Below are 17,103 nucleotides of genomic sequence, written 5' to 3'. Positions count from 1 at the left end.
TGCAGATGCCATATCACCAGCACAGGAGTACATAGAGATTAAAGAGCTACAAATATGGGTATTTGGTTTTATTCCCTTCTTCATTATTTGTGCATGAACTGTTTTACCTTCAAGAACAGCTTTCATATGGGAACAAGCTTTGAGAACAAAAGTATATGTATGACTATCCGGTGATAGTCCATCTGTTACTAATCGTTCATACAAAAACAACGACTCTATAGGGCGTTTGCTAAGAATCAGTCCCCTGATCATAACATTATAAGCAAATGTATCAGGTGATTGAATTGATGAGTTGAAGACTAACAATGCATCATCAGTTTCAGACACTCCAACATAGGATTCTACGAGCTTTGCTCCATTTGGAAAACGATGAATTAATCCATTGAGAATCAGTTGGCCATGTAATTGCTTGACTTCCTTCTTTTCACGACACATTTGGAGCAACAGAACACTGCTGGGAATTTCATTCCTCTTTCCGCGTTGCAATTCTGTCAAGTTCTGCAATGGTGCACGAGCGCTTGTTGAAGCAGCAGTCATTTATTGTAAGTTGTAACTTGTTAAAATTTTCCAGTTGTGTTTATCTTTTTCATTTCCTGAGGAATAGAATACATACACCTTGAATTGGCTTATATGTTATATCTTGTATCCTCAACCACAGAAGCCTTGTCCAAACAAACAAAATGACAGCAAATATGAATACAATTTGTATACTATAGTAGATATACTATATTAATTAAATATAATAGTCCAAGATAGGAGTAATGTATACATAAACGCTATCCGTTTAGATAGCAGGTATCTATACCACTAGATGGTTGCAAAACTTTATATCTACCTACTATATTCATGCACACACACCAAATATCACATTGTCAACACATGATTTACTACCAAAAAATGTTAGTGGGGATGCAGATACTCTTTGATCAAAGTTCATTATGATGGACAAACTGCTAATGTCAATAATCAGCACCTGAACACATCCTAATCGTCCCTGTTCCACAGGGATTTCAACAAGGAAGAACAAAAAGAAAAACATTTACTATCGTTCATGCTCAAAATACAACAAAGTGAAATAATATTTAACAGATCCTTGGTTTAGCAAGGAGAGTCATTTTCAATACACAAGTATCAACAGTTTGCTGTTGTAATATATCAAGAATTACAAGAGGAGGAGTTTCTTGTTGATCGTTAATCAGTGGTAACATGGTAGAAGAAAATCCGGAGTTCAAACAATATTTGACAATAAAGAATACAGAAACTACGCCAAAACCTTGAAGAGATCTTCAGAGAAGCAACAAGAAGAAGCCCGTAAGAGCTGTTGCAATCATCAGGATCGGTGATAGTCTACAGCTCATATGACTATTATTAGCACTGGCAGATTCGGATGATGCAGAATCAGGACATGGTAGCCCATTTTTGTCTTTATTGCACTCACTGGCGAAAAGACCAGGTGGGTACTTCCCGTGAAGGTTAATGTAGCTGAACATGGTAGAGGCACAATCAGTTGTCAAATCATTCACGAATTCTGAATAGGGACACGCAAACTCCGCAAGGGCTTCACAACATTGTTTGGCTGGGTATTTTGGTCCTTTGCATTGGGTAGTGACCACTGTGTAGTTTTGAAACTCGAAGCTGATAGGACAAGCTGCATAAATATTGAAGCAAAGCATTCTTCAGCAAGCATTTCAAGCTCTCAGGGTAAAAAATTTAAGCAAACAGAAATCTTCTAGGTCATTGTAAAGTGATCATCATCAGTGAGTTACAAACATGCAACAACTATGTGCATCTCACAATAGCAAATAAACAAGTCATCAAGCAACTCGGTGTCAAATTCCCCTAATTAACGAAAACTTCCCTGTTTTAGGTACATCAATGTTTTCAAATTGCTTGATGGAGGAAAAGAAGATTAAATTGCTTTAAGTCACCACACATGTGGCAACATATGAATTCTGAGAATAAGCAGAACTTGATGAACTATGGTCTTTCGTGTTTTCCTTGATTTGACTCATCTCAAGTTTAAAAATATCCAGTACCATCTTAAACATTATCCTCATCAACGAGCTCTGTTTGCATATTTCAACTCATATAATAGGTAGTCCTAGATACCAATTCAATCACACAGTAGTTAAATACCCACCTAAGCTGCAAAACTCGATAATGTACTTCACATTTATACCATTCCTTTCCATTTTCCATCAGTGGATGAACAAAGCATACAAGAAGATCCACGGCCCAGAAAACAAAGTTATCATTCATATCAAGCACTATCCTATAGCTTCGTACGTAGCTGAGTATCATCAAACAGACACTCCTGGCCACAGTATCAACAAAACAAACTGGAAGAAACATCTCTACCAAATCTATGCAGAACTTCAGAATGCGAAATACGCAGCAGATTGCAGCACATCGTACTGCTTACTGAACTTTGCACAGAGCACTAAAAATCACTTGGCAAAACTATCACATGCTATCAACTACAAAATTATATGGAAATGTCACAAGTTGCTCAATTTAAACATTTCATAATCCTAAAAAAGTTTGGTTTTGTCCTTGTATTTGCAATAACCTACTAACCATAATTACAGGATAACACAACTAGTGCATGTTTCTTAAAAACTTCTTCCTTATTAGAAAGACACTCAAGCATGTTAAAACATAACCTGACTGTAAGAACATAACCAAGACATAATAGCAAAGAAAACAGCAACAAATAATTCACTGTAATCCCACAAGCGAGGTTGGTTTGTGAGGATAGAGCGTACACAAACCTTACCTCTACCCCTAACTTGAGAAAGGTAGAGAGGCTGTTTCCGGCTACACCCTCAGACTCAATGAATGATAAAAAAAGAGGCAGTAGAAACAACATCAAGAGAATAAGATAATCGAGGCTAAAGGAACAACATGTAACAACAGAAATCGAAAAATAATGAAAAACAAGAACAATGATAATGCATAAAGATAAACCAAAAAAGCGCCATCTTCAACTGCAAAAGGGTTCCTCTCACCTCACCTCAAACGTAAGGCAAAATGACACATCCAGATCCCAGAAAACAGAAACAGAAGAAAAGAGGCTGAATTACAAGATCACCCAACAGCTATTTCAGAAATTTAGTTTCAATTTCAACAAGATATATACCTAAAGAACAAACCCCACTTCACAGATCTTTAGTCAAACCATTCAGCTACAGTAGAACTTAACAAAATACACAAATCTAGCTCCAAAGACCACCAAACAAAACCAAAAATGATGATCAAGAGCTTACGTTTCTTGGCTTGAAGTAGATTCCTCCCAGTTAAACCTTCATTAACAAAAATCCCATCTGCATAACAAAATATAAAATATGTAAGAACATTCATAGCAGAAACCAAATTGGGAAAAACAAAAACAGTACAAAAAACACAAACCTGATAAATAAGCTGAAGCTGAAGCTGAAATGAAGAAAGAAAACAGTAGAAAAATACAAGAAAAACAATATCTGCACCCCATTATAGCAAAATGAGCTAAAATATCAGAATATAAAAGCTAAAAGATGAGTTCTTGGAAGAAGATTTCAACAAAGAACCAGAAAAAAAGTGATCTTTGAGAAAAAAACAGAAATAGAAAGAGATCTATCTGTTCTCTTTCCCTTTGAACAAAGGTTATCTCTGTTCTTGCCAGCTAATTGTTTACAGTAAGTTTGAGTTCATATTGGAAATAGAAAATAGAAAATATTTTGAGTTTAATAACGACATAAAATTATTAAAAGCATATAATAAGAAAGAAAAAATAAATGGAGTGGGTACAGCATCTACAGCTAGCGCCGTTCTACGCGTAAATTGTCATGACTCCATCCGTCTTTTTATAATTAGTATTTTAAGACGGTTTAATTTATTTGGAATTGAGATTTTATTATTTGAGTTATTGTTAGAATTGCTGATCGTGAAAAGACGGAGATGATGAAGATTAAAATTTAAACTATAAATCGAGTTAGAATTTTTAAGTAAAAATTTTACTAAGAGTTGTCGGCTTAGTTACTTATTTAAGAACTAGAAGTGTTTGATCAAGGGAGTTGTTATATGATATCTTGATTAATGCGTACAATTTCTGCTTAACATTTTGTTTAATGCTGATCCCATAATTAGCATTAAATTATTATAGAGAAAGATTTGATGCTGAAAAATAGCTAGGTTTCCAATTTTCAAAGGCTAAAAACAAGTTTGAACTTATAGTTAATCATAGTCTTCTGCTTTCGATGCATGAAAAATCTGTAAATTCTTGTTCATCTTCTACCATATTTAATATTATAATAGAGGATACCTTATTTTGTATAACAGATTATATTATGTTGATAATGTTAAAAGTTAGTAGAACTTAACTTAGGGATACGTAATGTTAAATGAAAAATGTGATTGACTAACAACGTGTTGGCCACTTGCCTCAACTAATTAATTGATTAATTAGCAGGACATTAATTGTTTATGAGCTGTGCAAGTTGAATTACAGAACTAATACCAACAGACATCCACTGGATATTTTCCTTAATGACGACTGATGTTTTCCAGAAAGGCTGATCGTTTAGACGATAACCCGATGTTAATAAATCAACATTTATTTTAGATGAGGCCAAATTAAAGGACACGCATAAACATATGATAAGGGAAAAATAATAATTAAATGGGATGGAGGAACAGAATTAAGATGGTATAAATATGCCTCTAAACCCTCAAAGGGCTTTCTTTTAAGCTTTTCTTCAAGATGTTTAACAGTACAGTATAATCAAACATCATCTTGCAGTAACAACTGCATGTTCTGTAAAGGACATTGTACAAAAAAAAAAAAAAGGAAAACTTTGTCACCACTGCTGGAGGTGCATAAGCTAACATCTCCCTTCGCAGCATAGTTAGCAGTAAAAGGTTATCATCGCGTTGTCCTGGTACTCAAATCTCCAACCTTACAATATTCAACACCACAATCTCCGCCTCTGCAACAAAACATCAGCAGATCTCAGACTTGTATTCGCAAAGGATTAATTGAAACTATACTTTCAGTAATAGACAATGAAGCCAACATAAGGAATTGCCTTCATTTTAGTTTTCCAATTGATCACATGACAACAACCCCCTAGCCTTTTTGCCAAACATGGGAACAATTATAAAATAAAATAAAACAGCAGACAGATAAACACAAACTATATCAAGATAAATGCAAACAGTATCAGATGACAGGACAATAAATCAGCTAAGCACATATATACTGATTGACTGTAGAGCTGACAAGATAATGATGACCAACTATATGTTCATATTGTTATGTGATGCTTACATGAAAGCTCGACTCTTTTAGGTTGTCCAATAACTCTGTAATTTCAAGTTGCTTCAATACCGTCGCATGCAATACCTGTTGAACATATAAAACATAATAAGAGAACACTGCTACTTACAGACATTCTTTTATAAGGAAATATTTTATGTGAAACTTTTTTGACCTGCCTCACTGATGAGCCTTACCCTTTTTGTTTTTTCTAGGTCAACTTCTACAGACTTGATCCTGTTAAGTGACTGATGAAGCATTCGATCCTTCTCTGCTGGGATCTCAGCGGGCTTTTTGTTTATTTCTTCCAATAAATTTTCCAATTTATGAAGACGCTGCATGCATGGATGGATCTCCCTTACTCTTTGAACTGCTTCATCATTAATGGATGAACTGCTCCCTTGTCGTTCTTCCAATGCATTAGTCGGAAAAACATTTGTCCGTTTCCTCCAGTACTCGAAGGGAAGACTACGAATAAATGCAAAGAGTTTAAGTATGAAAGGAATCAGTTTCCTTTCCAAACAACTGAAACAGCTGCTCAGAATCTTCTCTTGGATTCTTTCACACCAATTTATTGCCCAGGTACCTAAAAAGAACATGAATAATGGACATGAACCCCACGATATATGAATTTACAATTACCATTCTAGCATGAGTTTTAGCTGAGAAGAACTCAGAGTTCAATTGACTAGACTACATAGATATACATGGCGAAGCACATCATTGCAGAGTAAGTACACAAATGATGAAAATGAGTACCAGGAGATGGATAGAGTATAGATGATGGATAGAGTATAGATTTTGTGAAGTCTTCAATAAGGGAAAAAATACGGTGGATATACAAAGGCCAAAAACAAACCAGGTGAGCACACCTACCAGCCAAAGGGGACTTTTAGCAAGGCAAATAAGACTTAAAACAAGAAGTTTTTCATCTCCCACATTCCTTTCACATGCTAAAAGGAAAAGGTTTTGAGACAAGAGAAATCCCGCTTCTGAAATTCATACACATAAAGAGTCATTCTTTCTTTTAAGGTTTCTTTTCCTTGGAGGGTGGAGAAGTGTAGTGTGGCAGCATAACTTCCTCTCAAGTTTATTATAACTTCAGACACTAATTAGTCCCCTATGATTTCTACAGGAGTGGAGTTACACTCCAGAAGAAAACTTGTCTGTGCCTATATCATGGAACTGAGAATTGATTCAACTAATAGAGTTTTATAATTCTCATGGTGTCATTTTCTTTTTTGAAACTGGTAACTTTGAATTCTCATGGTGTCTCTATAAACCAATCCACGTCTTACAACACACTAGTGATTAGTGAAGGTAGCTATCAATTAAAGGTTCTTTTGATGGAATTCATGATAAACAAGACAAATACCTCCAGAATGAGGCAATGTATTAGTGGACCGATTCATTGGACTGCTCACAGGAGACTGCTCTTGCCAATGCAGCAATCCATGCTCATTAGTGACACCTCGATCACCCAGGCTGAATTCATCATCACAGCTACAATAGGCTGTTGAATCTGATGACCTAGCCTACGAAACCAATGTCTATAAGTCAAAAAGTGTGATATATAAAGAAGCGCAAGTGCACATGTGCACTGCAACTACAGAAGTACATTATGCTTTGCAAAACTCACTTCTTCATCTACTGGGGTCAGCCTCAAAATTGAGCTACTATTTCCTCTAATTGGTGAACACAAGTCAGCAGCATCCGATACTGAATCACTTGTGGATGTGTCTCTGCTCCTTCCCTGAACACATAATAAATTGTGTCATACATAGGAAGACAACTGAAAAAGAAAAAAAGGAGCATGCCAAAGTGAAAAAATTTACCTTTGAAGGGCGTATTTGTATATAGGATTCAATTTTCCTTTGGTCACCAAGTTTTCTAGAGATTTCCTTCACAGTTGTTGCCTCTACATTATAGACAAGCTAAAGAGGAGAAAATAACAGGTTATTACAAACTAGTTCACACCTCCAGGACTAGATAAAGCTTACCAAGATGAAGAATATGTCATAGAATAATACAACTGAACTGGCATGCTCACCTTCATTACTTCAGGATCACTCCATGGACCCTTGTTAGACCTGAGGCAACCACCCTCGTCAGAACAGGTACAAGAGCCACCTAAAAAGTCAGGCAATTGACTTTTGAGAGAGAGAGAGAGAGAGAGATAATCAGATATACGGTTGAATGATCTAATTCTTCAAAGCAAAACATACAACAAAACAAATAATGAACCTTGGGTCAATAACTTCATGTAGTTTACCCAAGGATTTGGGATCGAGCACCTACAAAAGTAAAGATTGAAACACAGTGATTCAGTCAATTGTAGTTAGAGAGCGAACAAAAAAAAACATAATTGAGCGAACAAAAAAAACATGATTCCTCTGCTACCTGTATCTTTGCAATAGTCTTTGCATCCAGAAATTTTTGAGCTGCTGGCCAGAGCATCTTTTTGAAGCCAGGGCCAGCATTGACAATGAACATCCGATGCAGTGTCTACAAAGAAATGTTGGACATTATAAAGGTATTCCATGACAATAGAGTCTAACCAAACTATTTGGAGTCTCATTTATAGATGTTCACAGTTAACAGCTATACCTCAGGATAATAGCTATTATCAATTTTTGCCATGGCCGCCAAAAGACTAGCAGCTGTCCTTGTGAAATTCTTAATCCCCTGCATTTACAGCATACCATATTACAAGTTGAACTTGAATAATAACAAATAGTATTAATAAAACATTAGGAACAAAACTCTAAAAAAGCTCGACATAGGGAAAATTCCTTGATTGAGAATGATTAGTAACGGAAACGGCGAGCACAAAATTGTATTAATGCAAGAAAATACTCATGATATCTTCATTGCTACATAAGGACACTACAAAAAAAATTTGGAGGAAAAAATTCTGATACTCTTGTGTATGATCAAGTTGGGCAAATGATGAAAATAATTGATCTCGACCCAAGTAAAACCACCCATGGGCATGCTAGCTATTTGTAATACCAGTCAGATGTTTCATGCATGTCAATACGACCTTGTAATAGAAAAAAGAAGTCTCTAGTCAATGCAGTTAAGTGTCCAAAATGATTCTGACCATGTAGATTAGAAAGATATACAAGTTAGAAACATCATCAATTAAGTAAATTAGCCACTGATAGAATTAACATACTAAGCCTTGCACATCCAAAATTGTAGTTGTTGTGCAGATTCTTTTCTTTGCAGCAACAGAACATGCAGGGAACTTCTCATGTAGTGCCCTTTCAAATTCTTGGACATGATATTTTATGTAGCGATCAATTGTGGTTATCCGCATTAGTTTGTTCGGATTAGCTTGTCCAAGCCTTTCGATATAAACAGGTCTTCCCTCCCTATCAACCCCATGATATCCTTGTGGGTAAAACTGCAATACTTCTTCTAACTCGTCAAAGTCAAAATCCTGAGTGGTCACAAGTTCCAATTAGAATCTAAATTACACAGAACAATAGTGAAACGAATGTTGATGTAATAGTATTAACTATTAAATACCTGCAATATTGTGTCTGCTCCAAACTCTTTCCTCCAGTTAAGCATTTCTTCCCACATCGGAATAGTTTTCTCAACATTGAGATCTCTTGCCTTTAAGAATCTACACAAAATTAATGTTAATAAAATTAGGTTAAACATCTGGCCACAAGATATAAGGACACAGTATGCAGGTGCAGAAAACAAACAGCAATGCAACTGTAAGCAAAGCCTCAAGAAAATTGGTAGGGAAAATCAAAATATGTTTAAGGATGCAACTTCATCAAATAATACTGCTTCTTCATCCATATTTCCAATGAAAACTGTCATTGCTACCTAGGGGTTCACACATGAAAAATCAGCCGAATAATTTTTCAGAAAAAAAATGCACCTCAACAATGTATGGTAGTCATCATGTATGGATGGCAACAAATTCCGCTCTAGCAGCCTTTGACGCAATTCACAGACAGCATTCTCCTCTTTTGCATCACGTACATCCTCTATTGAAACTGAAGGGAACCTGTAGTCCACTTTCCTTTTTCCTCTTTTCTTCAGAGAGTGGGTGAACTTGTTTGAAGCATGTAATGCCTTTTTCTTGAAAGTACCAATTCGTGAACGTCGTCTTTCATCCTCTGAAACCTCGAAGTCTGATCTTCTTTCTCTTACGTCATCATATGCATCCAACCATTCTAGAATACAAGATATCACGCAGAATATGCGTATATGAGTTCTTAAATTACAAACTAAATCATCCATAACAGTTCCTAAAGTCAATTATTAAATAGCAAGCACAAACCTGACATCCTTCCAACAAAGAGGATGTAAGAATAACGAAGGAAATGTGGCTCTTAACGTTTAAAGCAATCTATGCTGTTCCGCAGGAAAACCATCCGAGCTCAAGTTTCACTACTAAATATGGGACAAAAAGCAACTCCAGTCAAAATCTCAACTTAACACAGCAGAAAGAAATGAAAAGATGACACATTAACTAATATCTGGAAGATAAGAAGAACATTAAATGATGAAAGTGACACGTATCTTCCTAAAAATTTGAAACTCATTCTTCCTATGCAGAGAGAGTCCTCTATTTCATTTACTAGAAGTCCACTGATTTCAATTGTCAGTGCTTGCGCAACACGCAACGACTAGAACAGCATACACATTATAGTGAAGTAGTGCTGTCAGGAACCAATAAATAAAAACTGGGAAACTGAAAATCCATTTCCTGCCAGTTCTATCCCTATAAATTAAATTGCCTTCACAGATCTAAATCCAAAATGCACAAATTTCTCATGGGGTCACTAGAAAAGCTTACACATTTTCTTTCAGAGCTAATAACTTTTAATTGAGCCACCATCCGAGAAATCAACCCCACACTGTGTGCATTGTCAAACACTCTACACCCATATATCCAACTAATCAATCAACTATGCCTCAAATCACAAACTAGCTGAGATTTTCTATATCACATACCCCAAATTGTATTGACCATCATGAACATTTCTTAAACTGATAACTGCATTCACGGAAATGCTAAGTTTCCATCCATCAAAAAACTTAGGTCTCAAAAAAAAGTTGGTAAATACAAAAATCAGCAAATTGCTGATCACATGGAAAAAAAACTCAATCAAACTGTTTCAAGCCAGTAAATTTAGCTCAGATCTCACAACCCCACATCATAATTAATCCCAATTAATAACAAAAACCATCTAAAAAATCGAAACACACAATAAAAATAAGAACTTTCTAGTTTTTAACTCATATAAACAAAATCCCACAAAAAAAAAAACTCACCTGAACCCTAACAAAACGCAAGCTAAATCGACCATTAAACGGAGCTTTTGCATTGATTTTTTTTCTCTGAAATCATAAATTCCGAGAAAAATCTGGAAAAAAACCAAAACTTTAACTTCAAAACGTCATAAATTTCTTGAAAATTCTGTGGTCTTTGAGCTGAGAGAATGAACGAATAATGGAGGAATGAAAAAGAAAGTTTTTTTCACTGTAATCTATATAGCCTATATATACACATACATGGCTTTTTCTCTCTCTAGAGTTTCTCTCTCTATAAATATAGGTTTTCCCTCTCTATATGTATAGATGCGGAGAGAGTATCTTTTTCTGTCTCTCACTCAACCAATTTGGTGAAGTTTCTAGCGCCACTTTTTATTATTCTTATTTGCTTTTTCTATTTTTCTTGTAATCTTTACGTGTCACTTTTTAAGCATAAAATTCAAAATAAGAGAAAAAGTAAACAGCGTGCTTAAATACTTTTATTTAAATTTATTATTTTCAATTTCATATCGAAACTCCATTAATTTATTTTATATATGTAAAGTTTATTCGAAAGAGATATCTTTATTTCGTAGCACAGTGAGAGTATCGACTAAAGAATATCAATATAAAAAAAATTAAATTAGCATCAATACATAACACACACACACATATATATATATACATAAAAATATTTTTATCTAATTATATCATATAATTTGTGAATGAATGGATATAATCGATCAAATATATGCGGATCTCATATGGTTCTAATATTGTATAGTTATAAATAATTAAGTCATATTCAATATATAAAAATAAAATTAAAATAGAGAAAGAAAAGAGAAACATTATTTATATATTAGAATTTTAAAAACATTAATTCATCAATTATTTTCATTTTCATAATACAAATCTAATAGAAAAAACATGAGTTATGCTTCCTTCCTATTTTTACGAGACAAAACAATTTAGGAATTTTATTTAAATCAATTATAAAACTTGGCTAAAGTTGAAAAAAATAAAAGCAAATTATTCTGTAATAGTACTGATGGAATGTTGATATAATAAAAGGTTATTAAATTTATGTGTTAATATTTTAATTAAGTATAAACATGACATGTTAGTACATAAAAATATATTATGAAAATGATATAATATTTTTTTTTAAAAAAATGAATGTTTACTTTTTCTGGGTCAAAGTCAAAAGGTATAATTTTTTTTGTATCTGAAGTAAAAATAAATATTATTTTTTTCTATTATTTTTTTTATGTAAAATAAATGAAGTAAAAAGGGGGAACAGTTCTTTTCTGTTGAGCAACTATTGCCGTTATTTTCTGAATTTCCTCGTTTGACTTTTTACTATTTATATAAAATAAAACTTTAATCTGTTTTTATTTATATATTAAATATTTGCTACCAATTTATAATTTAGGAATTAGATAATGTTTCCTTGTTATGATAATTAAGTCTAGATTACGTTATCTGAAAACATTGCCAGATTGGAAATGAAATATTTTAAAAAAATAAAAATTGAGGCTCTTAAATATATTGACATTATTTCCTTTCAATTAAATTTTAGTTTGTATTTTTTCTATAAAATAAATCATATAATTTTTAGGTGAAAGGAACTGAATTTTTTTTATAAAAAAAAAATGTTACTTTTGGAACTCATCACAAGAAGCTCTTAAATATATTCACATTATTTGAGCTGTGAATTTAATTATATCCAAATTAATATACATGTGATTTTGGTTAAGATTTTAATTTTATCTGATAATTATATAAAGAGCTACCATTTAAGTCGACTTCGATAAATGCTTACATTAATTATAAGAAACCAAATTAGTACTTTTTCTCTTTAGTTTCATTTAATAATTTTTATATTACAAAAATATATCCTTTCAAATGTTTATTATAGTGTATTATGATAAAATTATTTTTCCTTTTAACAATCAAGTCAATATAAGTTAAATAAAATGAAACAAAAAATATATTAAATTACGCATATTATTGGGAACACCTGGGATTAATGGCAACTAGTTTGTTACGTTACCTAATAAATTCATTTGACCTTTGACTAATAAAAAAAGTCTATTATAGTAATGAAGTTCCAAATGAAATTTTGCACTGTTGTGTGGATGAAAGGGCTGGAATATAAAAAATACAAATAAGAAATAATAAGTCAAAATATATAACGTTAAATCTCTTTATAATAACATTTTTGTTTGAAAAAATTTAAATTATCATAGCAAAATATATAATATAATATAACATAGAGAATTCATTTGCTTTGAATTTATTATTACTGTTCTGAATTTTTTTTATTTAATAAATTTTTATGAATGAAGAATGAGAACGGTCTTACATAATTTGATTTTAATACATGATTATTATAATGGAATCTGATTATATTTTTACCTAAATTATTTTAATATTTTATCTGAATCAAGATGTCTAGGTTCACTTTTAAAATACAATTATAGAAAATTAAATATTAGGGCCATTATTTATTTGTATTTGTATGGTAGTTTTGTCGAGTGCTGTCTATTATAGTACAAAATATAAAATATGAAATAGAAAAGCAGATTGATTTAATGATGTTGGTGGGCTAAAACCTATCTAGAAGAATTTAATATGGTCATATTAGTTGGTTTGGTGCACCTCATAATAAACAAAAAGCTTTTTATGGCAATCTCTAGTGAAAATGTCATTTAACTTATTATTATTATTATTATTATTATTATTATTATATAAATTCAAAATCGGTAATGAAAGATAAAAGGAATTTTATTTATTCAATCGTATCTTATAACAGTAAATATTTGATATTAGGTCATATTTGATAAACCTTTTTAAAAAATGGCATTTAACTTTTTTTATATATATATTTTTAATTATTCAATATTAATCTGTTCGCATAATTAAGGGCAAATGTTGGATTAATTATTTTAAAAGTTCTCGTTTTCAGAGCTTAAATTAAAATGAGAAATTATACGAATTTCTTCGTCCCTCAATATTTAATTAGTATTATAAATTCACCAATGCGTTAAAAATAAATCTTTATTTGTTTCTTGCGGATAAAAGAAAGCAAAAATATTATTTTAAGGATATTGGGATGACATGTAAAATTAAAGTGTATATATATATGATTTATTAATTAGTGGCACAAGTCATAAGTAGCCAAGTGGTGGAATAAAAGAGCACCATGAAAAAGGAAAAAATTATCGATTAAAATTATGATAAAATAATAAATATTTCTTATTTTTAATTTAAAGTCACAAATATAAGGCCCCCTAAATTTTATTCCTAATATAAATTAAAATTTACTTTGATTTTCGATGTGAATTTTCGACCGCTAGATGAAACAAAGAAGGAAGAAAAGAAGGCAAAAATTTCATTAGGGGATCAAATCTTGAAATAATGTCATAACCATATCCGTCCACAAAGAAAAGTCAACACTAATTCTTCTTTTTTTATGTTTTTTTTAAGAATTTTTTTTTAAAAAAAGCTCCAATAACTGAAAAAAGGAAGAGAAAAAAAAGACAATAATGTACTTGGAATTTCATAAAAGTTATTGAGACAATAACATGTGAGAATCTGAAACTTTTTCTGAAGTATAAAATCCATATAAGATTTTGTTACCTTATTTTCCCTCTAAATCATAAAACCATATTTAGTTCAAAAAAATCCAACCTAAATCTAAAAAGTAGATTTTATGTACAAAACAATTCGTATTAATATTATTAGATAGGATGCAAGATTTTCTTAGAAGTCATCCATCTTACTAATATTTTTATCCGAATATATTTAACTTTGAAATTCTAATAAAATTCAATTTATTATTTCGTATTCTCTCCATTTTAAAAAGATTTACCTAGTTGACTTGAAACGGAATTCAAAAAAAAAGACTTTTTAATCTTGTGATTCTAATTTAAAGTTATGTCAAATGTATGAAAATATCCTTTAATCTTGTGGTCTTAAACATGCTACGTGGGAAGTTAAAGTTAAAGTGTTGCTTTAAGCGCAAGTAAGAGGTGTACCACATTCACTTTTATCATGTCAGTAAAAAGTGTCAAAATACACAACTAAACATGACATGAGGTGTTTATAGTGAACAACTTTTAATTAAAGTGTCTAAATAAAAAAATTAGTGTCAAATTTAAGAAATCACCGATGAATTAGACCTTTATTAATCTTTCAAGCGTACAACGATATACATACATTTTATCTTTTAGACTTGATTATGAAATTACACTCAATATATTATCGCGATGTACGAGGTTCAAGAACCATAACAAAGAGGGTAAAAGGTAAAGAAAGTCAGAGATAGACAAGTCACAATCAAAACATTACAGAAAAAGACAGAATTACTGTAAAAGAACAACCCTATCTGTCTGCTTTTACAGTTTCATCTAGTCTCTATCAAAACTTCTGCACAATTCCACTTCTTTTACTCCTATATATATACATTCTTTTTTAATTTTATGTCAAACATAAATTACTACTACTACTTTATTTTTTACACTTATCATGAAGATTACTTTTGCATGTCAAATAGATATCGAACGCATCTTTAACTTATCGAGAACATAATTTGTCCTCATTTATCTATATTTTTATTGTTTGTTCTGAGTATATGATATATCGAAAATAATTTTTGGAGATAAATAATGAAATTTATATATTATTATTGACATGGTAAAAATATTACCTATAATAGGACAAAGTTAGATGGACACCCTCACATGTTAGCATTCAATAAAATAAGAGGACAAAACACAGATCTTTTGAGCTATCTTTTTCACAAGGGGTACGGTACGGGTTTTTTACACCTTAGAAATAATTTAATTAATGTAGTGTCACTATTATAATATATGCAATTCTTTTAACATATAGTTTTTATCTTCTGACATAATATTAATTAAAAGGTACCTTGGTAAACTTTATTCGAAAAAAAATTCTATATTCATTGACTTTGTTGTGATCATATCTTTATCATTTCTTTTTTTGGGTTTTGATGTATGGGGGTTTGGTTGGACATTGATGAACTTATTTTGGTGTTAACCAAGATATTTAGTTAAAGTTTTGAAGAAATCACAGTTGTTCAGTATAAGTATAAAGTAACGATGATAGAATAATCGAGTTTGATTTGAATAAAATTATAATTATATATTTTAAAGGGGCATTTGTGTAGCTTTTCAAATGGGGCAGCCAACATGCCACTCCATCCTACATCTGACCACCCATCACATGTCTTGTTTCTTTGTGACTATTTTTGATAATGTTCTCTCTACTTTTACGCCCAAAGTCACTTTTCTAAATCTTTTTATCACCAAAATATAATGATTTTCTACAAGGTTTACAACAAGTTATATGGAAGATTTTTGTACTAATTAATTTGACCTTTCACCAATATTCTATCACTTAACTTTGGTTTCGTGTAATATTACAATTCAAATGCAAGTACTATATATATCATAATCGACAAGGTGGAAACGCGTGTCTTTCATGTCTCTTTTTTTAAAAGAAGATGATAGAATCATGAATTAGTAACTATTTTCGTTTTTAGGTTGATTCTTTTTTATTTAATTATTTGATGCGCTGATCTAACTAATTTGAATTCAAATGATAAAAAATGCAACATAAGTGGTTTTAGAACTTTTATATCTAAGATATGAACTCAGACTTTAATTGTTTGAAAAGTAAAATAGTATTTCCAAAAGTATAATACAAGTATATCTTACATCTATCTTTATGAGATGGAAATAATGTTTCCACTAGAACGTCGACTCAATACAAAGAAGTAAGACAAACATGACAAGAAATCTTTGAAAAAAATCAAATATACAAAGGTTTTTTCTAGGAAAAGGGAAAACGGGAAGGGAATTACAAGGTGACAAATCGTACCCTCACCAAGAAGGTGATTTCAAGAGCAAATGTATGAGATGAATTTGAAATAAATAAATAAAATGGTTTTACTCCAATAGAGACTTGTTTTTGTCTCATACACTCCTATATACCAATTTTGTGGCTACATATTTGTAATATTGTTAGTTTGTTTCTCATATAAAGCTGGCTAAACTTAAAAATGTGACAACACTCTGATACAGTAGAGTAGAGATGGAGAGGACCACTTCACATTTTTGTATACATCTAACTACAATATGTACATATTCCTTTTGCTTTGTGTTAACCAGAGAAACAAGTTAAAAGATTTTTGAATTCTTTCTCCATTCTAAGTATATAAGAATAAAAAATTTGAAAGATGAAGGTGACATTTCATTTTATGGTCCTATTCATAGGATCTTGTGAAATCCCTTTCTTCTTCTGTAATAATATAATTTAACCATCTTTGTTCTTACTCTTGTTTTACATGCTAACTTTTCCACCTTACCATGTGTTAGCTGAATAAAGTTACCTCTCTTTTTTCTGCTTAAAAAGCAAAAACTAACAAACTATATTGACCAAATTTGGTCCATTAGCCACACAGCCAACAACTTTACCTTAGAATAAGGTTAACCAAC

General features: G+C 31.7%; 2 protein-coding genes across 3 annotated transcripts; both read right to left on the bottom strand.

Moving 5' to 3' along the window:
- Positions 1-1,061: 1,061 nt before the first annotated feature.
- LOC101264649 (GPI-anchored protein LLG1) lies at positions 1,062-4,076 on the bottom strand. The gene is made up of 3 exons (XM_004243956.4): positions 3,409-4,076; positions 3,267-3,323; positions 1,062-1,648 (listed from the first exon to the last, which is right to left on the bottom strand). Exons 1-3 carry the CDS (start codon positions 3,488-3,490, stop codon positions 1,287-1,289), a joined length of 501 nt encoding a protein of 166 aa, XP_004244004.1. The 5' UTR covers positions 3,491-4,076; the 3' UTR covers positions 1,062-1,286.
- A 617-nt stretch (positions 4,077-4,693) lies between these two features.
- On the bottom strand, positions 4,694-10,971 carry LOC101264346 (phosphatidylinositol/phosphatidylcholine transfer protein SFH13). 2 transcript variants are annotated; one of them, XM_004243955.5, is made up of 15 exons: positions 10,598-10,971; positions 9,600-9,712; positions 9,195-9,492; positions 8,828-8,927; positions 8,472-8,738; positions 7,901-7,978; positions 7,694-7,798; positions 7,538-7,587; positions 7,344-7,443; positions 7,129-7,227; positions 6,933-7,046; positions 6,669-6,828; positions 5,491-5,879; positions 5,306-5,380; positions 4,694-4,964 (listed from the first exon to the last, which is right to left on the bottom strand). In XM_004243955.5, the coding sequence occupies exons 2-15, from the start codon at positions 9,604-9,606 to the stop codon at positions 4,944-4,946; spliced, it is 1,863 nt and encodes a 620-aa protein (XP_004244003.1). In that variant the 5' UTR covers positions 9,607-9,712; positions 10,598-10,971; the 3' UTR covers positions 4,694-4,943. The 2 variants fall into 2 exon arrangements, with proteins under 2 accessions (XP_004244003.1, XP_010324226.1); XM_010325924.4 differs by having other exon boundaries at positions 9,600-9,709; positions 10,598-10,946.
- Positions 10,972-17,103: the final 6,132 nt, after the last annotated feature.

The sequence above is a fragment of the Solanum lycopersicum genome, chromosome 7 (assembly GCF_036512215.1).
Source record: "Solanum lycopersicum chromosome 7, SLM_r2.1".
In the NCBI taxonomy this organism is placed as follows: domain Eukaryota; kingdom Viridiplantae; phylum Streptophyta; class Magnoliopsida; order Solanales; family Solanaceae; genus Solanum; species Solanum lycopersicum.
Note: the sequence above shows the minus strand (reverse complement) of the source record. Positions and strands in the feature narration are given on the sequence as shown.